Source organism: Balaenoptera musculus, chromosome 21 (assembly GCF_009873245.2).
Source record: "Balaenoptera musculus isolate JJ_BM4_2016_0621 chromosome 21, mBalMus1.pri.v3, whole genome shotgun sequence".
Lineage (NCBI taxonomy): Eukaryota > Metazoa > Chordata > Mammalia > Artiodactyla > Balaenopteridae > Balaenoptera > Balaenoptera musculus.
In genome coordinates this window covers 17931328-17957707 of record NC_045805.1, presented here as the reverse complement: position 1 = coordinate 17957707, position 26380 = coordinate 17931328, and the positions used below count along the sequence as shown (strand labels likewise).

General features: G+C 38.2%; 1 protein-coding gene across 5 annotated transcripts in view; it reads left to right on the top strand.

Moving 5' to 3' along the window:
• The window catches only part of SLC7A2 (solute carrier family 7 member 2), a 71853-nt gene extending 45673 nt beyond the window's left edge, over positions 1–26180 (top strand). For 4 of the 5 annotated variants that reach the window (XM_036838649.1, XM_036838650.1, XM_036838652.1 and 1 more), the window contains 9 exons: positions 425–590; positions 1748–1881; positions 3224–3446; positions 5285–5424; positions 14608–14710; positions 16229–16434; positions 17451–17617; positions 18353–18461; positions 20900–26180. In XM_036838649.1, the coding sequence (XP_036694544.1) occupies positions 425–590; positions 1748–1881; positions 3224–3446; positions 5285–5424; positions 14608–14710; positions 16229–16434; positions 17451–17617; positions 18353–18461; positions 20900–21096 (1445 nt within the window). In that variant the 3' untranslated portion in view covers positions 21097–26180. Of the gene's footprint in view, positions 1–424; positions 591–1747; positions 1882–3223; positions 3447–5284; positions 5425–5678; positions 5816–14607; positions 14711–16228; positions 16435–17450; positions 17618–18352; positions 18462–20899 lie in introns of all 5 variants that reach the window. The other variant, XM_036838653.1, reaches the window with a different exon arrangement.
• The last annotated feature ends 200 nt before the right edge of the window (positions 26181–26380 follow it).

Sequence of the window (26380 nt, the reverse complement as noted above, 5' to 3'; positions counted from 1 at the left end):
CTTTTTGTCATGACAATTGAATAATTATTTTGTTTAATGTATTCTGTAAATATGAGGCAGACAATATGATTAGTTTTTACTTTAAAAATTTTTCAGCCATTAACCTTGAAATGGCTTTTTAGAACAGCATTTCATTAAAATTAAGTTACTTTACCTACCCATTGATAATAAAAGCCAGTTACTAAATTTATTCATTTATGGGAGAGTTTGGGATCTCCTGGCTATGAGCACAGTCTGCATTCTGAAATCAAGTTAGTTTTATTCACAGTTAGGTGACTAAGAACTCTCAATAGAAAGGGATAAATGTCAGTTAAATATATGAATGCTGGTGAAATGATATCCTAAAGCTTGTAACTGTCTCAAAATGCTGTTGCCTTTTCCTAAAGGTTAGGTAAACATTAAAATACCCTCTCTTTTTCCATAGGTCTTTTATCTTTTGGAGTAAAAGAGTCTGCTTGGGTGAATAAAGTCTTCACAGCCATTAATATCCTGGTCCTTCTCTTTGTTATGGTCGCTGGGTTTGTGAAAGGAAACGTGGCAAACTGGAAGATTAGTGAAGAGTTTCTCAAAAATATATCTGCAAGTGCCAGGTAAAATATTCGGGTTTTTCCCCTCCTATTTTGAGTTTTAAAAAATATTTGCTTCCTTTTGTCTTATGTTACATTTTCCTCTAGAACAACTGTTCTCAAACTTTTTGCTGCAGAGAACTTTCTGAAGGTTTGTTCTATTTCAAGACTGTTCTTCCTGAATGCATAGGTGTGCTCACTACTGAGCAGCTGTTTAAAGCCATGTAGTTGCTGGTTCTTAACCTCAAGCGTGGCTCCAGTTTTAAGGAGGAGCAAGGAGAGGTCCTAACCATTGGAAGGATGGTTTTTTCCCTCCAAAGATTTGTCACCTCAAAATAACCATGAGCATTTTTGAGTCATGCATCCTTTAGTTTTTCCTTTGGGGACACTATTTGGTTCCATTGCATTCTTTCAACCGTGTAGTAATTTTCAGGCCTGCTGGTTTTTTGGAGAATGTTATTGATTGCATAAGCAGAATTGTCTATGCATTTCACTTTAAACCTGATCATCTCAAATATTAAATTAATTATACATGAAAGGTTTCATCCTAAGATTTATTTAAGCATAATATTCCTATGCGTAAATAAGATTACAAAAATGTCTATTACATGAAGTGATGTACATGTACCTGTTTTTCTTTACATATGCTGTTTGTAGCCATTCTGATGAGGCAAAAATTTAGTATCCTCTGGTTTTATATAATTTTTAACATGTAATAGAATATTCAACTTCAGTATTATTAATCAAGATTAGAGAATTTTATTTCACCTCGTCAAAAGTCCTCTTAGTACATTTTTCAGATGTGCAGTCTGCCCCACTGTCCACGAGAAGAGAGAGTTTCTTGTCTTTATTTCAGATCATGGCCCATAGATGGGGCCTCTGTTCTCAAAATCCTGCCTGGCTATGAGCTCCAGCCAGAGTGGATCTGAGTCTTCTGCTTATGCTAATGATCAGCCTCTAGTTGAGCGCTGGTAACCAGAGAGGGGTGCCACTATTGAGAACACCACCACATCCGCTAGGATAGGGTGAAAAAAATCAGAGTTTACCTTCAGTTTTGTACACATCAGCTTCCAAGGGCTGGTGAACACAATAATCTTCCGAGGCTGTAGTTTGAGACAAATTGCTTGAAGAAGCAGTTTTCTAGGAAAATGACTTTCCAATGTGCTTCTCCTCTTCCTTAGGGAGCCACCTTCTGAAAATGGAACAAGTATCTATGGGGCTGGTGGCTTTATGCCTTATGGCTTTGCAGGAACTTTGGCTGGGGCTGCAACCTGCTTTTATGCCTTTGTGGGATTTGACTGCATTGCAACAACTGGTAAGAGCAGACTCTTGGCTCTATGTCGAAGGAAAAATTGTTCTTTGAACCACATGAGTACCCATAGGTGACAGCAGAGGTTCAAGGGAAGAGAGTGGAATTTGGGATAATAAGGGCTGGTTCCAGACCCAGAAGTAACACCTGCTGTATAAAAAGAAAATTAGTGAAACTCTCTGAGCTTTGGTTTCCATATTGGTAAAATCAGGAGAGCAGTACCTACCTCTCAGATGTTATGAAGGTTACCTGCAATACCTACCTCTCAGATGTTATGAAGGGTACCTAAGATTATGAAAGATACTTTGCAAGTTGTCAACTACTTTATAAGTGTCGGTCATAATTACTACCCTTAACCTTTGGTCTGAAAGTGCTATCACCGTGAGTAACAACAATGACCATGCTCTTAAATTGTTTCTTCTTTAACAGGACAAAATATGTTGTGGTAATTCTTTTCTCTTTATCCTGTACAACAAAGTAATCATGCTACAATTAATTAGTCCCTAAATGCTTCCTCTGGGTTCACATTATTGCATGGCCTTATAATTGACCATATTTTGGGTGTTTCAAATGCCAAATCGTATTAGAAAGATTGAAAAAGTGCTGTTTTGTATTAAAACTAACATTTAATATAAATCAGTGCACTGAGTAGAAGTTTGTCTTCATATATATGGAAGCCTTCATAATTAAGGGCCTGCAGAATGCCATGATGTGTAATCTCTGTGGAGGAATCATTTTCCAAATGGATTAAGACTTCTGTTCTCGGGCTTCCCTGGTGGCGCAGTGGTTGAGAATCTGCCTGCCAATGCAGGGGACACGGGTTCGAGCCCTGGTCTGGGAAGATCCCACATGCCGCAGAGCAACTGGGCCCATGAGCCACAATTGCTGAGCCTGCGCGTCTGGAGCCTGTGCTCCGCAGCGGGAGGCTGCGATAGTGAGAGGCCCGCGCACCGCGATGAAGAGTGGCCCCCGCTCGCCACAACTAGAGAAAGCCCTCGCACAGAAACGAAGACCCAACACAGTCAGAAATAAATTTAAAAAAAAAAAAAAAGACTCTGTTCTCTCTCTAAACATTTAATAGTGCTGGGATAGCATATTTTTTCTTTCTGGAAATGGGAAACTGACTTGCAGGATTTCTTGCTTTCTCTTCTTGCCTCTGGGCTTTGATCTTTATGTGACAGCACAGGACCCTCAAGAAGAGAAGAAACGTCATGTAGCATAGACGGAGCAAGCTGAGAAAACAGAAGGGACAGAGCCAAGTAGAATTACTATGAAGGAGAAGAAGAATTCATGTTTTACCTATTCATGTTTTATTAAATATGCAGATCTTTTGTTTATGTTTCCTTAGGTGAGGAAGTCCGGAATCCTCAGAAAGCTATTCCTATTGGAATTGTGACTTCTCTGCTCGTTTGCTTTATGGCCTATTTTGGGGTCTCAGCAGCTTTAACACTGATGATGCCATACTACCTCCTCGATGAGAAAAGCCCGCTTCCTGTAGCGTTTGAGTATGTTGGATGGGGTCCCGCCAAATATGTCGTCGCAGCAGGCTCCCTGTGTGCCTTGTCAACAAGGTGCGTTGCATTGCGTTTGGGGCAGGGCTGTCTGGGCTACTGCAAAGGTAGTCAGTGCCTAAAGAATTGCTTTTGTGTGTTTTACAAATAATCCTAACAGGAGGAACACATTATACAACTGTATTCTCGGAATAGTTCGCCCAAATTGCCATATCAAAATCTTAAGTGATAAAAACATGTCCCCCATCAGTTAAAAGTCAGTTTTTCAAGATAGTGATGATCCAAGCTCCTGTGGATATATATGGCATTTATACACATTTATATATTTCATACATATTCATATATATATGCACTGTAAAATGTTACAATGCTTATACTAGTATGTTTCCCTGCTGGCTTTGGTGTTACTTGTAGTGCTACAGACAATTGAGACCTTATGTGCAGACTTGACATTTTCTGCCGTCTTTTAAAATAATATCAAGTCTGTAATGAGTGGAAGCTATATGCTGTGGCATTGTTAAGTATAATATGCTTTTTGTTATGAAGCACTGAGACTTTTTCCTCTCAGCACTGATCAGAGTGAACTTGGTGTAGAAATGGAAATTACTGTTCTCAAATTAATGGTGGAAATTTGCATAAATCTATGCAAAAAGAATAGTTGAATCTCAAGTATTCAGATTTTCAGTAGCTGCTTATTTTAATATTTTATGATTCACTTCTCAAGTTTCCTGAGCTACTCATATTTTAATTTAACATGTGATCATAAGATATTTCATTTGAGTTTTATATTGTGCTATACTTAGAGCATTCTTACAAAGAGAAAAATTAATCTCTGCTTGATTACTAATTTTTTGAAGTGAAAATAATTTTCTAAAAGTCTGAAATCGGAAAAAGAAATTTTTTTGTATAATTCGTCAGCCTAGCTTTCTTTCCCCTCAAACTCTCTTTTATTTTGTATTCAAGATAATATTAAGCAGCAATTAGAAATTACCCCTGTTGGTTTCTTAGCCATCTGCCAGTGTTGAGGTTTATTCTAAATAGTTTCGAACAGTTTCAAAAATCTGAACTGTGGTGATACCTTGCCACCATGGTCTTAGAAGAGAGATGGACAAAGATTTATTTGTGGCCAAGCTCAACCCAGCTTTATTAAAAGATAAAGAAGACGGATTTAAAAAATATATTTTACTTACTTTCTCTTTAAATGGTTATTTTTTACAACTAATTCATGTACAGAATGATGCAGCCAGTAAACGCACAAGTAATTCAAAACATCTAAAGCAAAAATCATTTTCTTTAACTGCACTGTTACTAACGTTTAATTGCGGCTGTTTTTATGTACTAAATTTACAGTGAGTTGATTTTGTTTATGTCTTTTTCTGTCTTGATTATCTTATGATGCTAAGAATTATTAATTTGATCAAAGATCACACTATATGAGGAAAAATAATGGTAAAATAAATATGAAAAATGTGTAGTTATTGAATAAGTGAAGTGACTATACTATAAAATCAAATAACTTAATCTTTTCTGTAATTACATATCAATTTATAAATTTTATTTTCTAAGTTAAAAATGTCTTAATGATACAATTGGGGTTTTTTTTAAGTCTTAATTCCTTAGTTTTAATTTAGTAGTAATCATGGGCCTGCACAATTATTTGCAGTATTGTTTTTAGTCTGATAATTGTGCTGGGCAAATATCTGTAAGAGAATAATAAGTAGCACAATGGTTAATTGGTATCTATTTTTAAATGCCCAATCATAATACATTTTAAAAATAACAAGACTTCATAATCACAGCTGTGATGCTGAGTTTTATACGATTACTTAATTTCAGTTCTGGGATGTAATCTTGCATGAATGTGTTTGCCATACTGCATGTGTTTGCTTTTTATTCAGTCTTCTTGGATCCATTTTCCCAATGCCTCGTGTAATCTATGCTATGGCGGAGGATGGGTTGCTTTTCAAATGTCTAGCTCAAATCAATTCCAAAACGAAGACACCAATAATTGCTACTTTATCATCGGGTGCGGTGGCAGGTGAGAGAGTTGACTTTTATTAAGTAAAGGGGGATCTTTTTTCATCGAGGATTCTGGAAAAAAAATGGAAAATTAGGTCGTTTTCTGTTTTGATATATATAAAGATTAATAACTTTTTTGTGATTATTTCCGATTTTGAATTTTTTTTTGCTATAGGTTCTGTACTTTAGTGTGTCCAGTCTTTACCAGTATATACTCATCTAGAATAATACTTGTAATAACTCACATGTGGATTATGAATTTTTCTGTTCTAGTCTTCTGGGTTCCATGTTTCCTTTGCCCCGAATTCTGTTTGCCATGGCCCGGGATGGTTTACTGTTTAGATTTCTTGCCAGAGTGAGTAAGAGGCAGTCACCAGTAGCTGCCACATTGACTGCAGGGGTCATCTCTGGTAAGCTTTACAAACATAGGATTCTTCAACATTGGACTTGAGCATTTTATGCGCATGCATGGACTTATAAAGAGGGTCTGCTTGCTGTGCATGTAAGTTAAGAACAAAATCACTGATAAATTAGGGTATGAACATTGGAATCACATCTGCAAATTGTGGTGGTGGTGCTCTCCCGAAATTCATAACTGACCCTTTGGGATTTGGTCCTATTTCATTATCTTAACCTTTGGGGCTTCTAACAAATGCGCAAAGGTTTGTAATGGTTCTTCACTATATATCAGCTATCAAATGCTTTTCAGATCGATGAATGACCACATAAAATTATTTATTGACACACAAAATGTTAATTAAAGAATGATTACTTAATACTTGAATTGTTAATTAAAAATAATGATTCAATATTTTCTTTTTCGTCCAGGATTTAAGTTGAACATTGCTAAACGACCATAGGATTTTTGAAAAGCTAAAGTTTACCCATTCTTAATTAAATATAAGAAATGTCAGAGATGATTTATACTTGGTCATTGTTATCACCGCCCTCAGTATGGTGGCTAACCCCACTTCCTGGGCCGTCATGGTTCTCTAAGAGTTACTAATACCTATACGGTCATAAACCCCATTAGGAATCTATTTTTCCTTTCAACAGTTTTGATATTAAGTCATGTTAAAAAAAAAAACAACAACAAACTCCATTTGCCTACCTTTTGGCATGTCATAATATCCATGTAAAATGCTTTTGGACAGATTCTTTATTTTTTTCTCACAGTTTAAAAAAATTTTTTTAATACATCTTTATTGGAGTATAATTGCTTCACAATGCTGTGTTAGTTTCTGTTGTACAACAGAGTGAATCAGCCACATGCATACATATATCCCCATATCCCCTCCCTCTTGAGCCTGCTTCCCACCCTCCCTATCCCACCCCTCTAGGTACTCGCAAAGCACCGAGCTGACCTCTCTGTGCTATGCTGCTGCTTCCCACTAGCTATCTATTTTACATTTGGTAGTGTATATATGTCGATGCTTCTCTCACTTCACCCCAGTTTCCCCCCCTCGCCGTGTCCTCAAGTCCATTCTCTGTGTCTGTGTCTTTATTCCTGCCCTGCCACTAGGTTCATCAGGACCATTTTTTTTTTTAGATTCCATATACATGCATTAGCATACAGTATATGTTTTTCTCTTTCTGACTTACTTCACTCTGTATGAAAGACTCTAGATCCATCCACCTCACTACAAATAACACAATTTTGTTTCTTTTTATAGCTGAGTAATATTCCATTGTATATATGTTCCCCATCTTCTTTATCCATTCATCTGTTGATGGACATTTAGGTTGCTTCCATGTCCTGGTTATTGTAAATAGTGCTGCGATGAACATTGTGGTACATGACTCTTTTTGAATTATGGTTTTCTCAGGGTATATGCCCAGTAGTGGGATTGCTGGGTCGTATGGTAGTTCTATTTTTAGTTTTTTAGGGAACCTCCTTACTGTTCTCCATAGTGATTGTATCAATTTACATTCCCACCAACAGTACAGGAGGGTTCCCTTTTCACCACATCCTTTCCAGCATTTATTGTTTCTAGATTTTTTGATAATGGCCATTCTGACTGGTGTGAGGTGATACCTCATTGTAGTTTTTATTTGCATTTCTCTAATAATTAGTGATGTTGAGCATCTTTTCACATGCCTCTTGGCCATCTGTATGTCTTCTTTGATGAAATGTCTATTTAGGTCTTCTGCCCATTTTTTAATTGGGTTGTTTGTTTTTTTGATATTGAACTCCATGAACTGTTTGTATATTTTGGAGATTAATCCTTTGTCTGTTGTTTCATTTGCACATATTTTCTCCCATTCTGAGGGTTGTCTTTTTGTCTTGTTTATGGTTTCCTTTGCTGTGCAAAAGCTTTTAGGTTTCATTAGGTCCCATTTGTTTATTTTTGTTTTTATTTCCATTATTCTAGGAGGTGGGTCAAAAAAGATTTTGCTGTGCTTTATGTCAAAGAGTGTTTTTCCTATGTTTTCCTCTAAGAGTTTTATAGTGTCTGGTCTTACATTTAGGTCTTTAATCCATTTTGAGTTTATTTTTGTGTATGGTGTTAGGGAGCATTCTAATTTCATTCTTTTACATGTGGCTGTCCAGTTTTCCAAGCACCACTTATTGAAGAGGCTGCCTTCTCTCCATTGTATGTTCTTATCTCCTTTGTCATAAATTAGGTGACCATATTTGCATAGGTTTACCTCTGGGCTTTCTATCCTGAGCTATATTTCTGTTTTTGTGCCAGTACCATACTGTCTTGATTACTGTAGCTTTGTAGTATAGTTTGAAGACAGGGAGCCTGATTCCTCCAGCTCCGTTTTTCTTTCTCAAGATTGCTTTGGCTATTTGGGATCTTTTGTGTTTCCATACAAATTGTAAAATTTTTTGTTCTAATTCTGCGAAGAATGACATTGGTAGTTTGATAGGGATTGCATTGAATCTGTAGGTTGCTTTGGGTAGTATAGTCGTTTTCACAATATTGATTCTTCCAATCCAAGAACATGGTATATTTCTCCATCTGTTTATGTCATCTTTGTTTCTTTCATCAGTGTTTTATAGTTTTCTGAGTACAAGTCTTTTGCCTCCTTAGGTAGGTTGATTCCTAGGTATTTTATTCTTTTTGTTGCGATGGTAAATGGGATTGTTTCCTTAATTTCTCTTTCTGATTTTTTGTTGTTAGTGTGTAGGAATGCCAGAGATTTCTGTGCATTAATTTTGTATCCTGCAACCTTACCAAATTCATTGATTAGTTCTAGTAGTTTTCTGGTGGCATCTTTAGGATTTTCTATGTATAGTATCATGTCATCTGCAAACAGTGACAGTTTTGCTTCTTCTTTTCCAATTTGTATTTCTTTTATTTCTTTTTTTTCTCTGATTGCTGTGGCTAGGACTTCCAAAACTATGTTGAATAAGAGTGGCAAGAGTGGACATCCTTGTCTTGTTCCTGATCTTAGTGGAAATGTTTTCAGTTTTTCACCATTGAGTGTGATGTTTGCTGTGGGTTTGTCATATATGGCCTTTATTATGTTGAGGTAGGTTCCCTCTATGCCAGTTTTCTGGAGAGTTTTTATCATAAATGGGTGTTGAATTTTGTCAAAAGCTTTTTCTGCATCTATTGAAATGATCATATGGTTTTTGTTCCTTAATTTGTTAATGTGGTGTATCCCATTGATTGATTTGCATATATTGAAAAATTCTTGCATTTCTGGGATAAATCCCACTTGATCATGGTGTATGATCCTTTTAATATGTTGTTGGATTCTGTTTGCTAGTATTTTGTTCCAGATTTTTGCATCTGTGTTCATCAGTGATATTGCTCTATAATTTTCTTTTTCTATGATATCTTTTTCTGGTTTTGGTATCAGGGTTATGGTGGCTTCATAGAAAGAATTTGGGAGTGTTCCTCCCTCTGCAATTTCTTGGAAGAGTTTGAGAAAGATCGGTGTTAGCTCTTCTCTAAATGTTTGATAGAATTCACCCGTGAAGCCATCTGGTCCTGGACTTTTGTTTGTTGGAATATTTTTAATTACAGTTTCAATTTCATTACTTGTGATAGGTCTGTTTATAGTTTCTAATTCTTCCTGGTTCAGTACCTTTCCAAGAATTTGTCCATTTCTTCGTGGTTGCCCATTTTATTGGCATATAGTTGTTTGTAGTAGTCTTTTATAGTCCTTTGTATTTCTGCAGTGTCAATTGTGATTTCTCCTTTTTCATTTCTAATTTTATTGATTTGTGTCCTCTCCCTTTTTTTCTTGATGGCTCTGCTAAGGGTTTATCAATTTTGTTTATCTTCTCAAAGAACCAGCTTTCAGTTTTATTGATCTTTGTTATCGTTTTCTTCGTTTCTATTCCATTTATTTCTGCTCTGATGTTTATGATTTCTTTCCTTCTACTGACTTTGCGTTTTCTTTGTTCTTCTTTATCTAGTTGCTTTAGGTGTAGGGTTAGGTTGTTTATTTGAGATTTTTCTTGTTTCTTGAGGTGAGATTGAATTGCTATAGACTTCCTCTTAGAACTGCTTTTGCTGCATCCCATAGGTTTTGAGTCATCGTGTTTTCGTTGTCATTTGTTTCTATATATTTTTTTATATCTTCTTTGATTTCTTCAGTGATCTCTTGGTTATTTAGTAGTGCACTGTTTAGCCTCCATGTATTTGTGTTTTTTACAGTTTTTTTCCTGTAATTGATTTCCAATCTCATAGTATTGTGGTCAGAAAAGATGCTTGATATGATTTCAATTTTCTTAAATTTTCCAAGGCTTGATTTGTGACCCAAGATATGATCTATCCTGGAGAATATTCCATGTACACTTGAGAAGAAAATGTATTCTGCCACTTTTGGGTGGAATGTTCTATAAATATCAATGCAATCTGTCTGGTCTATTGTGTCATTTAAAGCTTGTGTTTCCTTAGTTATTTTCTGTTTGGATGATCTGTCCATTGGTGTAAGTGGGAGGTGTTAAAGTCCACTACTATTATTGTGTTACTGTCGATTTCCTCTTTCATGGTTGTTAGCATTTGCCTTATGTATTGAGGTGCTCCTATGTTGGGTCCATAAACATTTATAATTGTTATATCTTCGTCTTGGTTTGATCCCTTGATCATTATGCAGTGTCCTTCCTTATCTCTTATAACAGTCTTTATTTTAAAGTCTATTTTATCTGATATGAGTATTGCTACTCCAGCTTTCGTTTGATTTCCATTTGCATGGAATATCTTCTTCCATCCTTTCACTTTCAGTCTGTGTGTGTCCCTAGGTCTGAAGTGGGTCTCTTGTAGACAGCATATATATGGGTCTTGTTTTTGTATCCATTCAGCCAGTCTGTGACTTTTGGTTGGGGCATTTAATCCATTTACATTCAAGGTTATTATCAATATGTATGTTCCTATTACCATTTTCTTAATTGTTTTGGGTTTGTTTTTGTGGGTCATTTTCTTTTCTTGTCTTTCCCACCTAAAGAAGTTTCTTTAGCATTTGTTGTAAAGCTGGTTTGGTGGTGCTGAATTCTCTTAGCTTTTGCTTGTCTGAAAAGCTTTTGATTTCTCCATTCAATCTGAATGATTCCTGGGTAGAGTAATCTTGGTTGTAGGTTTTTCTGTTTCATCACTTTAAGTATATCCTGGCACTCCCTTCTGGCCTGCAGAGTTTCTGCTGAGAAATCAGCTGATAACCTTGTGGGGATTCCTTTGTATGTTAGCTTTTGCTTTTCCCTTGCTGCTTTTAATATTTTTTCTTTGAATTTAATTTCTGTCAGTTTGATTAATATGTGTCTTGGTGTGTTTCTCCTAGGGTTTATCCTGTATGGGACTCTCTGTGCTTCCTGGACTTGGGTGACTATTTCCTTTCCTACGTTAGGGACGTTTTCCATTATAATCTCTTCAAATACTTTCTCAGACCCTTTCTTTTTTTCTTCTTCTTCTGGGACCCCTATAATTTGAATATTGGTTCACTTAGTGTTGTCCCAGTGGTCTCTGAGATTGTCTTCAATTCTTTTCCTTCTTTTTTCTTTATTCTGCTCCTCAGCAGTTATTTCCACCATTCTGTCTTCAAGCTCACTTATTCATTCTTCTGCTTCAGTTATTCTGTTATTGATTCCTTCTAGTGTATTTTTCATTTCAGTTATTGTATTGTTCATCGCTGTTTGTTTGTTCTTTAGTTCTTCTAGATCTTTGTTAAACGTTTCTTGTATTTTCTCAATCCGTGCCTCTATTCTATTTCCGAGATTTTGGATCATCTTTACTCTCATTACTCTGAATTCTTTTTCAAGTAGATTGCCTATTTCCTCTTCATTTATTTGGTCCTGTAGGTTTTTACCTTGCTCCTTCATCTGTGACATATTTTTTTGCCGTCTCTTTTTTTTTTTTTTTTTTTTGATGGATGGGATTGTGTTCCTGTCTTACTGGTTGTTTGGCCTGAGGCTTCCAACACTGGAGTTTGTAGGCTGTTGGGTAGAGCTGGGTCTTGGTGCTGAGATGAGGACCTCTGGGAGACCTCACTCTGATGAATATTCCCTGGGGTCTGAGGTTCTCTGTTAGTTCAGTGGTTCGGACTTGGAGCTCCCACCACAGGAGCTTCAGCCCAACCCCCACTCATGAACCAAGATCCCACAAGCCACATGGGGTGGCCAAAAAAAAAAAAAGGAGAACAATAACAAAGAGTAAAAAATAAAATTAGACTAGGAAACTAACAGATATGTTAGAAAGAATATAAAAATAAAAATATAGATGAAACAACTTTTGGAAGGTAAAACAGAACCACAATAGTAAAAAAGAGGAGGAAAAAAAAAAGGTGGAAAAGGCCTTGGCTGTGGGGGCGGGACTTAGGCAGGGGCGGGGTTTTGGTGGTGGGCGGGGCCTATGCTTAGGACCCACAGGGCTGGAGAAGGCCCTGGGAGGGTGTGGAGCTTAGGCTCGACAGAAGGGGTCCTGGCTTTGCCTCTCGTCTCAGAGGGTGGGGGGCCCGGCCTAAGAGCGCAGCAGGCTTCCTGGTCCGAGTGGGAGGGGCAAACACTCTCCGCTCCTCTCCTGTTCCTCCGGTCCTGGAGGGCCCCTCCCGCCTGCCTCTCCTGTTCTCCCTTGACCTCCCTCCTAGCCCGCAGGAGCAACACGGCCTGGAGGGGGCCTCTGAGGGTGTAGGACCTGCCTGAGAGCCGGGCCAATTGGGCAGGGGAAATGCTCAGCGCATTCCCCCTTGATCTGAGTCCCCGAGGGTCCCTCCAGGTGTGGGAACCCCTCCCCCCTTCCAGCCACCCCTCCAGGGCACTGGTCCTGTCTGGCCTCCACTTCTCCCCCCTCAGTCCCCCCACGTCCTACCGGTTCACTTGGGGGTTCCTCCCATCTCCTTGGGCGTCAAGGTCTCCCACCAGCATCCAACAGGCACCCTAGTTGTCCAGATTCCTATTCCATGTGGAAATTTTCAAAGAGATTTTACAGATCAAGAGAATGGCCTTAAAGCCCCTGTTATATGGAAGAAGAGAAAGACTTTAGCCAGCTTTATAGATAAAACAATAAACACTCTTGGTAGTAGAAATTCAAACCAAAAAATGATAGTTTTGTTGAGGCTCTGAATTTTGGGGAAATTAGATCAGAGAACACTAATGCTTAATTATGTATGAAGTGGGATTCTTTCAGAGTCAGAAAGTATTTGCCTAAACAACTGCACTTTATAAATGTTTTGTAATAAATTTGGCACTTTATTAGATGTATGTTGGGAGGTCAAATCACTTATTTTCTCAGTGCTTAGATTTCTGCCCCCATAAAATGAAGCTTGCACTGATGATTTAAGGCCCACTTTATGATTAAACAGTGCATTATGATATTAAAGATAGTTCATAAATCTTGACAAAGGACAACATATTTTATTTACTCCATAAAAGCTTTTTTTTCTCCAGTAAAATCTTGCCCATTCATTCTCACTATGTATTCAGAATTTTTTAAAATGTACTCTTCTTCCTTCAGGAAGAATTTAATTTGACAGCATAATAAGATATTGAAATTAATAATTAAAAGAAGATAATTGTAGCATTTTTAATGCTCTAAAATATTATATTTTGTTATTTTGTAGTCCCACATCTTGCTTTGCTTGTTTTTAACTTAAATCAGAGAGCTTGTATGGATAATTAATCATTTTCTTCTGTTTTGGCTACCTTGTTTTGGTTATCTGTGGTTCTTACAAAACATATTAAAATTTTAATCTGATGTATAACTATACTAGCAATGGAGATTTTTCAAAGTAAGGCATGGGGTGTATTTAAAGAAACAATGTGCTATTATAGAAGGGGCACAGGCATGTTGCTTTAGCTGGAACCCCGCTTCTACCTACTAGTTGTAAGCTTGTTAAGTTAGCCTGTCTATAAAAAAGAGGATAATAATCCTGTTAAGTTAAACCATGTGAAATTGCTGGGGTTCTGTTTAAAAACAGTCAAATACTGCGCTATAAAGCTGAATCTAAATAATTTCCCCTGTCTCATAGGATTATTGAATTGAAGATAAATGGAGATCATAGAGATAGAAAGCTTGCTGAGGTGTCTGGAACACCCCATGAGTGGAATGTGGTGTTTTCTACTTATTATGATAGGGACAACTATTTGATAAATTCAAGTTAATATCATCACTATTTTGATGTTTCAATGGAGAGAAAACATTGCTAAGTGCAAGTTGACTATTCAACTGTATAAATTATACTTTTCCTCTTAACATTATTGGGGCCTGGGGACGGGGCACGGATCGCTCAAATTTAGTCAGATTGTGTGGTTTTAATCGGAGTAGAATTTAGCCTCTATCAGAAACATAATTTAATTGGACATTATTTTATTCTGTAGAAGATATAACTCAGAATGCAGATGGGAATTAAAATGATTATGTAACATCTATAATGAAACCTCTTCTGTTCGAATTCTTTTATGCTTTTTTAAAAAGGAGCCAGCCAATATTTCCTAGCAGTGTTTTTCTTCTGAAACATCAAAGGAGAATATTCTGTCATATAATATTTTCACTGTTTGTCAGGCCAATATTTTTTAAGTAATCAAAGTAGATGTGTTTTGTTAGATAGACAGCTGAGGGTTTTTGAAGTTTTATTAGCAGTTTGTATGACCTAAAGAACATCTTATTAACTGTGAGAAATACCCTTTCTCATTGACTTATCATTGGCACTAAAACAAAAAAGTGCCCATCACTTATCCCTGACTTGAAAGTTATCAGCTGTGTGGAGTTTTCTCACAGGCTGTTTCCTTCACTGTTCTTTCTTTTCCCAATAGCTGTGATGGCATTTCTTTTTGACCTGAAGGCCCTCGTGGACATGATGTCCATCGGCACCCTTCTGGCCTACTCTCTGGTCGCAGCCTGTGTTCTCATCCTCAGGTGAGTTACCCTCATTGCCAGATGGTTCTGGAGACTGTGTGTCATGTGGGGCCCGGGAAATAAAGAAAATTAGGGCTCACTGACCTTGCTTTCAAGGAGCTAGTTGTCTCACAGAGGTGAGAGGCCATAGACGTACAAACATGAGTACAAAGGATAATTAGCATACTTGGTCCTTAAGCAAAGAATCAACTAAAATGGATAATTACCAAAGGTAGGCCTAATCTATGTGAACAACAAGTTCTCATAATGTATAAAAACACTTAAGAATACTATATTTTTAATCCCAGTGATCCAGCTGCTAAGCTTTTATGCTAAAGATTTAATCAAAGAGGCACACACAGATATATGCAATAGTGAAAAAATTGAACTAAGCTGAATATCAATAGTAGAATAGTTAATAAAATAGATAATCAGCAAGGTCCTACTGTATAGCACAGGGAACTATATTCAATATCCTAAAATAACCATAATGGAAAAGAATATGAAAAAGAATATATATGTATATAAACAGACACTTAGCTGTATACCAGAAACTAACACAACATTGTAAATCAACTATACGTCAATAAAAAAAAAAATAGAATAGTTAAATAAAGAAGGGTACAGTTTTTCAGTGGACTCTTCTAACAGCAAATAAAATGATATTTAATTATATGGAGAAATGTATCAGTTTCTGGATGCAAAGCTATATGTAGCATCTGAATTTGTTTAAATAGTAACATACATTTACACGAAGAAATGATTTTTGCATACATATACACATATTTACATTTATACCTGGCTGAAATTGTACCAACATGCTAGCAGTGGTTCATACTGAGTAGTGGTGTAATGGGTGACTTCAGGTTTCTTCTGCGTACCCCCCTTTTTGTGTATTTTTTTCTCAGTGAGCATATTTCTTCTTCAGATGGGGGACAAATGTTACTTTTAAGTTTAACCAAAGGCTGCTCAGAGGGAAAAGACCACACTGGGGAGACTGGGCAGATACTAGGAATTGAAGCAGGCTGATATCTTGATGCCAGCTGAAGAGGAAGAGGATCGGTAATAGAGGAGAATGGGTGGGAGGTGGCTGTGTGAGATGAGGGAGATGAGGCCAGAGAGACAGGCTGCAGTGAGGCCTTTGAAGGCCGAACTGAAGGCTGTATGTTACTCTGTAGCTGATATTTAACCAGAGTTTCTGTGCTGTTTTTGTGAACTGCATCTCCTTTGGACATAGATATTTCCAGAATAATCATCCTATTGTCACACTTGTCTCGCTTTAAAATGTAACTCTCTTCGGCATCTAACGTACATAACTTTCTAATCAAGTGGCTGTCAGAGGAAATTCAGAGTTGCTGCAGATATTCTACTGAGCAGGTGTGTGGCTTGGCTCAGTACACTCTGGGGCTGCAGCCACAAGACATGTGGATTTACTGCACCAGCTGTGAATGGAAATGCCTCGCTTAGAGTCTCAGATGCTCGTTTCATTTGGACCAAGTGTCCGTTGAGAATAAAACACGTGCCTTTATTCGGGAATAGGTACCAGCCTGGCTTATCTTACGAGCAACCCAAATATTGTCCTGAGAAAGAAGCTCTGAGATCGTGTGCCAACACTGCCTCCAAAAGTGAGTCCCAGGTCACTGTGCTGCCAGGACAGGGCTTCAGCCTGCGAACCCTCTTCAGCCCCTCGCTTCTGCCCACAAAACAGTCGGCCTCTCTCGTGAGCTTTCTGGTAGGATTCCTCGGTAAGTCCCCTTCACTGTGTACATTATAAAGACCCGGCAGGTATATGTAGGTGGAGCAGGTATGATGTGAAAGAGGATGAAAGAATATGTTAGCACTACCCTCGGTCCTGAGATTTGAACCTAACTGGTCACTGGTCATTGAGATCATCTCTATATTAGCAGGATAAATTGATTATATCTTGGTAATTGAAGAAGAAAGGAAGAAATTCCCTAAGGTGAGAGTGGCAGAAGTACAAAATTGGTCCATTTTGTCAGCTGTGAGGGTGCTTCCTGTGTGAAGCAAAGTACACCTGACAATAACTGAACAGAGACCCAAGGATACTGCGAGGCGATATAGCAGATCCTGTTTGCTCACCCACAGTTACGTAATCGGGCATATTTTCAGCAACACTTATTGAACATTATTAGTGTGGCAGGAACTCTGCTGGGTACTTGGGATATCAAGAGGGATGGTCCTTGCTCTCACTGGGCTTTGCAGACCAGGACTGTTGGTGACAAGCTAAGAGCAGTACAGGTTTCTCTGAGAGCACATAGGAGGGACCCCTAATGCAGACTTGATGGTCAGAGAAGGGTGGGTGGGCGGTGATGTTGCTCTCTGAAATAGGGAGAAAAGGTGCAGATCATATATTATTTGTTTATATAAACAGTCAGTGTTTACGACAGCTGAACATGAACAGACCTGCTTTTCCCATTTGAAAAAAGGGAAGTAGCCACCCTGGACAACATCCCATCAATCCATGTGATCTCATCTGGGACCCATGAGCCGAAAGGCAAGACGGTAGTGCCCAGAGGGGAAGGCTGGCTTCTCAGGGGGAGACAGTCATGAGTAAGCGAGCCGTGCTTCTTAAATCAGGGAAATTAGCCATTTCTTCCCAGAATAAAAATGAAGAATCTTAGTATTTGGCAGAGCAGATCTAGAAAGAACTTGATGTCTTATCAAGATAGACTGTTTGAACATAGGAGTCTGAGTGAAGGGCGTGCTCTGATTTTGTTTCGCGAACGTGTCACCTTTGCAGCATTCCTCATTTTGGGCCTGAGTATTCTGACCACGCACGGAGTCCACACTATCGCCAGGCTGGAAGCGTGGAGCCTCGGTCTTCTGGCGCTGTTGCTTGTTCTCTGCGTTGCCCTTGTGCTCATCATTTGGAGGCAGCCTCAGAATCAGCAAAAAGTAGCCTTCATGGTACGTGTCATGAGGATTGGAGATCCTAAATATTATGCACATTTTCTCTTGTCCATTAGTTTTTGTGAATTGTTTCTTTTAAAAAAAAAAAAGCACTTCTGATGACGTTAACCAAGGAACAAGGGTGTCACAATTCTGTGAGATGCTCCTTTTTTGTCTAAAGTATTCTTTTCAAAAACTTGAATGTGCTCCTATCACGTTATTCTATATAATAGTAAACAAATTTCTTGTCCGATATTCTGAAGTATCAGAAGAATAACTAGAATATTTTATTTTAGAAATTCAGGACCCTCCCAGGAAGATTATTTCCACCAAAAGCCCTTCCACTGCAAGTGAAATGATCTTGTCCCATTTGAACTAAGAGGAGGATCCACCTGAGATACCATGAGTAGCCCGAGTTCCAGAGGCATGCCCTGTTGATATCTGAACTAAACCAGGAAACCCTAAACTAAACTAAACCCTGAAACCAGTTGCATCTTGGTGGTGATGCAGGTGTTAGCGGGCTGGATAAATCCTCTGCTGCTTTGGGCTGCAGTAAACAATGTGAAATACGGTGCTACTTTTAGTATTCTCAAGATGAGTGGGTTTTATTCAGGTTGTCCTTTTTGTGAGAATATAAACTTACTGACACAGTGTGAAAGTATATATGTCAAATTAGTTGCCACCATGTCGAAATAATTTGGGGAACGTGCTTTCAAAATTTGAGTATATTTAAGAAGATATTTCCCCCCTTAGGTTCCATTCTTACCGTTTTTGCCAGCCTTCAGCATCCTGGTGAACATTTACTTGATGGTCCAGTTGAGTGCAGACACCTGGATCAGATTTAGCATTTGGATGGCGCTTGGTAGGTCTTTTAATGTTTTTGCTTTCTGAACGTGGGCTCTCCTTTTCCAATGTCATGCACTGTGATTACAGAAATGCATCCACTCCCCCTTCCTAGAAATAAAGGCTTTTTTTTCCGGTTTCTTCCCTTCCCAAATTTTAGAACATCTGAGTGCTTACTTTTCCAGATACTTTTTAAAAATTCAGTTCTCCCAGTAGCCCTGTAAAACTCTATAGGTCCTATTTTTTCTAACTTCTTGAGTGAGAAAAATGAAGCCCCTAAAAGTCAAAGGATCTAATTTGCAAATGGCAGCCCTAGAGTCTGATTCCAAAGCCAGTTCCTTCCAGAGTACCAGTGGATTTCTGGCAACGTTTTGAATGTGCTTATATCAAGAAATTTCTTTTCTGATATCAAAATGCCTTGGGGTGGAATTTGGCATTACATAACATGAGTGAGCTTATTTATATCTATTCTGCACTGTTTTTCATCATGACTTCTTCAGTTTCCTATGTGAAAATTGACTTAGAAATGAAGAGTTTAACTTTGTTGTAACTAAAGCACTGAGTACCAACTGTCTTTAAAAAGATGAAGTGAAGTGGCTGAAAGGTGAAGCAGTGAGAGATGAGAGCTAAGTCTGTACTGGTTTTGGTGGCCTGAGGAGTTTGAGAGTTGATGCTTTTTGACAGTCCTCCCATTGGCTTAATATGAATGAATCTCTTAGGGGCTTCCCTGGTGGCGCAGTGGTTGAGAATCTGCCTGCCAATGCAGGGGACAAGGGTTCGAGCCCTGGTCTGGGAAGATCCCACATGCCACGGAGCAACTGGGCCCGTGAGCCACAACTACTGAGCCTGCGCGTCTGGAGCCTGTGCTCCGCAACAAGAGAGGCCGCGATAGTGAGAGGCCCGCGCACCGCGATGAAGAGTGGCCCCCGCTTGCCACAACTAGAGAAAGCCCTCGCACAGAAACGAAGACCCAACACAGCCATAAACAAATAAATAAATAATAATTAAAAAAAAAAAAAGAATGAATCTCTTATGAATGAATGAATCTCTTTTGTGGCTGTAAATTAACTTAATTTCAGTCTCAAGCCACCAACCCACTTGAGTTGATAGGAGATTTAACCTAGTCAGTTTTGCCCATCCCCCCCCATACCCACACTAGAGTTTTGCCCATATTTGGGGGATCTGACACTGTGTCAAGGAATTGGGGTGCATCAAAGGTTATCCCTCCACGCAGGTTACTCTAGAGTATTCTGTCACTGTGGCCACTTCTGATAGGTGGCTCTGTTGCATCAGGGCCAGGATCCTGACGGGAATCGCTTGCCAGTCGGCTCTGCCCTACATAATGTACCACAAAGCCATTCCTTTGTGATCCCGCCACCTCCCCAGGTGCTGCCAGGAAGCTGAGCCCAAACCCCCGGGGAACAGGACCATAGAACTCTCTCCCCTACTCTGAGCCCAGAAGAATCTCTTTGTAATCTGGTGGAGAGCTTCTCTACCCTTCCTGCCTTTCCAAAAGCCACTGCTTCTTTCCTCAAGTTGTAGCTCACTGAGGTTTAATCATGTACTTGACCTTGGGGAAGAGCATGAACTACAGAGCCAGACTCTCCACGTTTCAATCCACCCCTGCCATTTATTAGCTGTGTCACCTAGGCCGTGTTATACCCCTGCTTCTGTGCCTCAGTTTCTTTGTAAAATGGTGATAACAGTACCTTTATTTGAGGACAGGGAAGGCTGGATCTTCAAACCTCTAAGGACATGAGAGGAAAGAGAATCATTCCTAATAACTGGACATACCAAAATACTCATTGGTAGCCTGCTTCCCATGATTTTACATGGGAAAATTATAATGCATTTCACATCAACCCAAAATGCTCAACCAATTTTTAAAAATATAGCTAAAATACAGCAAAATGCCTACATATCTTGCGAGAATACTTAAAACATTTCCCTCTGATCCCCAGTCAGCATGGCTGTTGATAAACAGTTGGCTTAGTACACAGTTTTTCATCCTCTCCTGGTGACAGTAACGTGTGTCAGGCACACCCATGTCTCCTGTTCACACAGGGCATGCTTTCCAAAATATCTGACTGTGTCTTTGTTAACCCACCACTTGTTTTGGGGATGTATATGAGATTTTCCCCCACATAGCCTTTTGTTTAAAGTGTAGTGTTGAGTGTTGAGAAAGTAAAAAAATTTTTTTTCTACATAAACATCTGAAAAATATTTATTGAAAAAAACATGCATATAAAGATTGCAGGTTAAAAAGGAAGAAGCACATTCTACTGGGAAAATGTTTGTCAGGGACCTTTTATGGGATATCCTGTACTTGCATTCCGTCCTTCTAAAACAGCACAGAAAGAGAAGGCAAAAGGCACTATTAAGTTCTGTATTAAATCTTCCACATACAAACAGCCATTTTCTGACACACCTAAAACACTGATTTTTTTTCTCTAAAAGGTTTCCTGATTTACTTCGCTTATGGCATTAGACACAGCCTGGAGGGTAATTCGAGGGATGAAGATGATGATGAAGATATTTATTCAGACAACATTAATGCAGAGACAGAAGAAAAATCTGCCATTCAAGCAAATGACCATCACCAAAGAAACCTGAGTTTACCTTTCATATTCCATGAAAAGACAAGTGAATGCTAGTACATGCAGGAGCAGAGCTGGTCCACAGTCTTCACGTACATGTCCTACCTGGAGTGAACCGTGACGGATGTCATCATCGTGCTAGGTTGTCATCGGTTTGCTGCAGACACAGTTCACCCTAATTTATACTTACTCGCCTGGACAGCACCTCCTCAGATGGTGAATTATGCATCCAGGGAAAGCACCCTGAGCTCGCTCCTCAGTGATGAATATCCCCCAGATAGTGGGATCGTGGGAGTGTGTGTGTATATGTTTGTATATGTTGGGGAATATCAATGTTAAAAGTTGTTGGTGTTTTACTATTATTGTATTGCATTTTTCCAGTGTTGTCATTAATCGGTAGCATATACTGCACATACTGAAATGGAGGTAATCACGGAATAGAAAAATATTTTGTATGTGCTGGGTGTGGTTGGGGAAATAGCTGTTGCTTTTCCTTATTAGGCTTTATTAATATCAAGTTAGAACATGCTAAAAATGCATTTACCCATCACAGTGTCTGTCATTGGTCTGGAGTAAGAGGAGGGGATAGGAAATGAGCCTTTTCTACAACTTATAAATGCCAGCAGTGGGTTTAGTACAGATTTTTCTTCCGTGAGGTGTGACAGTTTGCTAAAACCTTCGCCAATAGGAGTGTTCGTGTCTGCCGTACTGCGCAGGGCAGGAGTGGCCCTCGGTGTCATCAGATGTCAGGCACCCCTTTGAACTGCTGTCTTCTTTGAGAACAGTGGTCCTTAAATGTGAGGCCTTCACCTTCTGTGAATGATATATTGCCCCCTGCCCTGTCCCAGTTCAGTCAGGGGCTTGAGAGAGATAGTGTGATCTACTTGGGACCCTTTGTGCTAGAAAGTGAACGTGGTCCCCATGGGCAGGAAGCTCATGTAAGTGGCAAAGATGGGGATATGTTTGAAGATCAGAGTAGACATGTGCTTGGACAAGTAGACCCCAAGCACCCCTGTTTTAAAAGTCAGTTAAAATAAGCCAGTAGAATCTCCCAGATCACACAATTGGTGGAATGATTCATACTTTTTTCCATTGCTTAATAAATAATCACAGTTCAACTTTCTTTTCTAACTCAGTAGCGAATTCTCTTTCTACTACACGCAAAAAAAAAAGGAAAAAATGAAGGGATACAAGAAAAGAAAATTCCCCTATTCTGATTTTAAAGTGCCTATTCAGTTATTAAAGGGCATTTGACCCAATTTTAGGGGTTCAGATCTAATTTGCCTCTGATGTTTCTTTTGGAAACAGGGATGTTTTTCTTCCCCCATCCCATAAATTGTGTAGCACTTTTTATTTCATTTATTTTTAAATGACCACACTAAAGCTATTGATACAAGCTCTAGTATTCTACAAAAACCCATCAGTGGTTGGAGAATAGAATACTTTGGTAAAATACATGATTGTTTAAAATGTCAAGCTGAAAAATTAACCAAATTGAATTAAAGCCATAGAAACACAATAACCTTTGTATGAGTAAATAATTTGTTTTTAAATGTAAGATTCCCTAATTACTGTATTTTACTTTATAGGGTTCTCTAATAGTGGACTACTTATCTGCAGTGTGTTTTGCTTCTCATGAATTATTTTTCTTACAAATAATTATATGGTTCACTAGATGAGACTGAGTCTAAACACTTACATATGTATGGGTTATATTTCCAGGAAGAACATTATCAAGCCCAGGTGACCAGCTTAATCCAAAGGCAAGGAAAACATTTATTTTCTGACAGCTTTTCCAAGAGATGTCACTTTATTTTTTTCATTAAAAAGCAAGTTATGATTGTTGAGGAGTTTATTGTGATTAAGTATCCAATAAACAGGTAGAAGGCCTGGGTTTCTGGCTGCTAGTGTTGTAGCATCTCTGACATAGAACTCAGTACTAACATTCCACAATTTCCAGGGTGCACACGGTAAAATCTGAAGCCCAGAATTCTTTTAAGCTGCATGTTTTACTGGAGAGGAAGAGTTGGCTATGCAAGGCGTAAAGTATTTCTGTAAGCACTGTGGGCCTAATCATAAGTCCTTGCTGTTATTGCAGTATACTGAGAAGCCCTTTTTTTTCTGAAATCATTCTAGAACAGGCCCTTCACACAGGGAACATGAAGAATTTCATATGTGAATATTAAAACTTTTACTGTAACAATATCAAGAAATTTGTTTAGAACATGACAGGCAGCTAAAACTATTATGCCCACTGTGTTCAATTAGGAGCAGAATTTAGTTAAACATTATTTTTCTGCCTTGAAACACTTTACAAATACAAATGTCTATGAAAAGATGCTTTATCCGTGACTATGCTTTTTTCCTGTGAAAACTCAAATGTATGTTCGTATGTATGTGTGAGTGTGTATATATACACGTATATATATGTGTGTGTATATTTCAAACGTCAGTGTAGAAGTCAGCTGGGTTTAGGATGGGGTTTGGAAATAATACTGTTGTCTAGATTTTAAAAACCCAACTGATGGAGAAAAAATAATGTTTTATATTGATAGGTATGCTTATGCAAAATTTTTAGGTTTTAAACTATTTTGAAATATATCGCGATTTTATATGTATAATATTTTCTATAGATAGATTCTTTAAGAAAGATATATTTATAATGTTTCTAATATGAAATCACTGAAGTCTGGTACATTATACCAGGTGCTTTATAATCTGAAATGGAGTTGGGGGCGGGGGCATTAGGGGATTTCTGTTTATTGTTTCTGCTGCACCTTTTCTGACATTTCTGTCTTGGTTTGTGCTTATTAGGGAAAGCCAGTACTACCAGGCCTTTTATCACCTCTCTGTTCCTACATTTGAATTTATAATCTTTTGAACAAAATGTTGTTTTTACTTTCCTAGGATTGCCAAAATGTTCTGTACAGCTTTTACTAGTAATCAGTCACACTTATATAAAGTCCTTTCCAGAAATTAAAAAATACATATACATTCTCTTAATTGTGACTGAGTAAAAACAGCTTGAATTACCTTTCTTTTTTGCACTAAGAAATATGCTCTCTGAACATTCTCAGTGAGAAACTTTAATAATAGCACCTTTATTTTATACTCTTAAAAAAGAAAGATGATTTGTGAATAACCATACAAAGGCCATGCCTACCCTACATTTAACTAGGTAGCTATGCAAATCCAAGTTTAAAAACTATTTATGAGAAAATTTAGAACTTTTGATGTATACTGAAACACAGAGTACTGCTTAATCACATTTTCCCCAGAGATGAGTATCAGGAAAAGAGCAAAACATCATTTGAGAGATAGACATTAACGAAAAACTAATGATGATATCTATAAAACTTTACTGTTATCAACCACAGTTGATAGAAAATATGTTTCAGAATTACCTTCCTTTAAAAGACAAGGGCCTGTCTTCTTCAAATTTTTCTGAATAAAAGATTTTTAAACTTTTTTTATTTTAAATATTAGCCATAATATCTTCTAAGTCCTGGGTATTTACAGGCAGATGTTAAAATCTTTTGAATTAGAATTTATATTTACCAAACTATTTTCAAAACGTATTTGAATGCAGGGAGAATACAGCAAAGTCATCGCCAATGCTGATACTGCCCGAGGGAGCAGATTAGTCTTAGCTTTTTTCCCTCTTAGATCAGCATATTCTGAGATGATAAACCACATGATAAAATTGTGCCAAGATTCCAACTCTTACTTACCTGTGATCTTGCTTCTGATGTTCCCTGTCTGGGTTTCTCCTGATGTGCTTCAAGTGACAGTCCAATTCAAACTAAAAGCACAATGTCCACAGAATTTTAAAGGATTGGGTTTAGAGTGTGCATCATGGAATATTAATATTCACATGATTAGTGTGAATTTCTTGGGGGGTTGTGATTAACTGGGTTTTTTTGGTTTGTTTTTGGTTTTTGACTAGTGCCAAAATAGTGCCTTCTCTGTATGCTTTCTACCTACGTTTTCTAACTTGTCCTAAAACATCAAGGGAAAAAGTACCAAAGTTCATGTAGGAACTAATGCCAGCACAGGTCATTTTTCAGACACGTAGATGTGAAAATGAGGTTGCTTGACTTTGTTGTTTAGCTGAGTTTTGTTTTTTGTTTTTATCTCCTTGTATAATCATATTTAAACATTTTTTAATGGCTTTCTGGTTTCTGAATTTTGAGAGGCCTGATCTGTTATTGTTGTGGTTGTTGGTTTAGTGGTTGGGTTTCGTAACTTCATTATTGTTTATATGTACCCAGTTCAGTCATGTTCGTTTCAAATGCATTTTGTTATGGCTCAACCCAATTGGCAGCCCTGTTTGCTGGGAGCACTATCTTAGCTTTTATTCATCACGGCTGAAGCCACTGCCATAATCTCTGGCCTTAAAGAGCCTTCACTGACCACTGACAGCAGCTCCATGGGGGTCATAACCAGGGCCCTGGGTCAGGCAGGCTGCAAAGTGTGAGTGTCTACAGCTACCCCATTGGTGGGGGCTTGTGATGACAGGGTAGGATATGAAGTGAAAGACTTCACATGAAACTAAGGTAGTTTGGGGTCCTTAATTTCAGCCCCAAATAGCCCATGAGTACAAGGTAAATGATAAGGACCAAGGAACCTCTATGACTCATGGAAAGGACGGCTGCTTCCTGGAACTGGCACCATAGGTCCTGGCCCACTGCAGTTTCTGCACCAGCACTAATAGCCTTGGGCAGGAAAGCGCGTGGGCCTCGGCTCAGTTGGTAAAGAACCTCGTGTTGCCAACAGGACAGGTTTCTCTGGCCCGTGCCTGGTTGACAGGCTCTTCATCTTTGGTGCCCAATTGTTTCATTGCTTTATTTTGTTATCACTGTACTTAATAGAAGCTGTTGATAGGGCCTAAAACCCTGCAGAAATTCTATGTCTGTAAAAACCAACAGATACATTGGTCTTATGCGAATATAGAGATTTTTTTGTGTAGTAGGTAATTTTAAATTTAAATGTCTTTAATGATAATCAGTGTTCCGTATTACTTATAAAGTTGGATTCTTTTTTAGAATTTGTAATGAATAAAAACTGCTGCTGCTTTACCACTGTAAAATATGCTTTCTAACATGACCATGTATTTTTAAAATAAATTTTAATACGACTTATAATAGTGTAGTATGCATATGTATCACACCTACCAAAAGCATACATTTCACACTTACCTGATTTAAACTGCCTTTTTATTTAGGAAGCTTTACAGCTCAGAAATATATCAATAGTACAGTCTAAATGGAGACAAATCTACTGTTGAGAATATTCAACTGGCAGCCTACCGTATGAATACCAAGTCCTATAAGATAAAAGA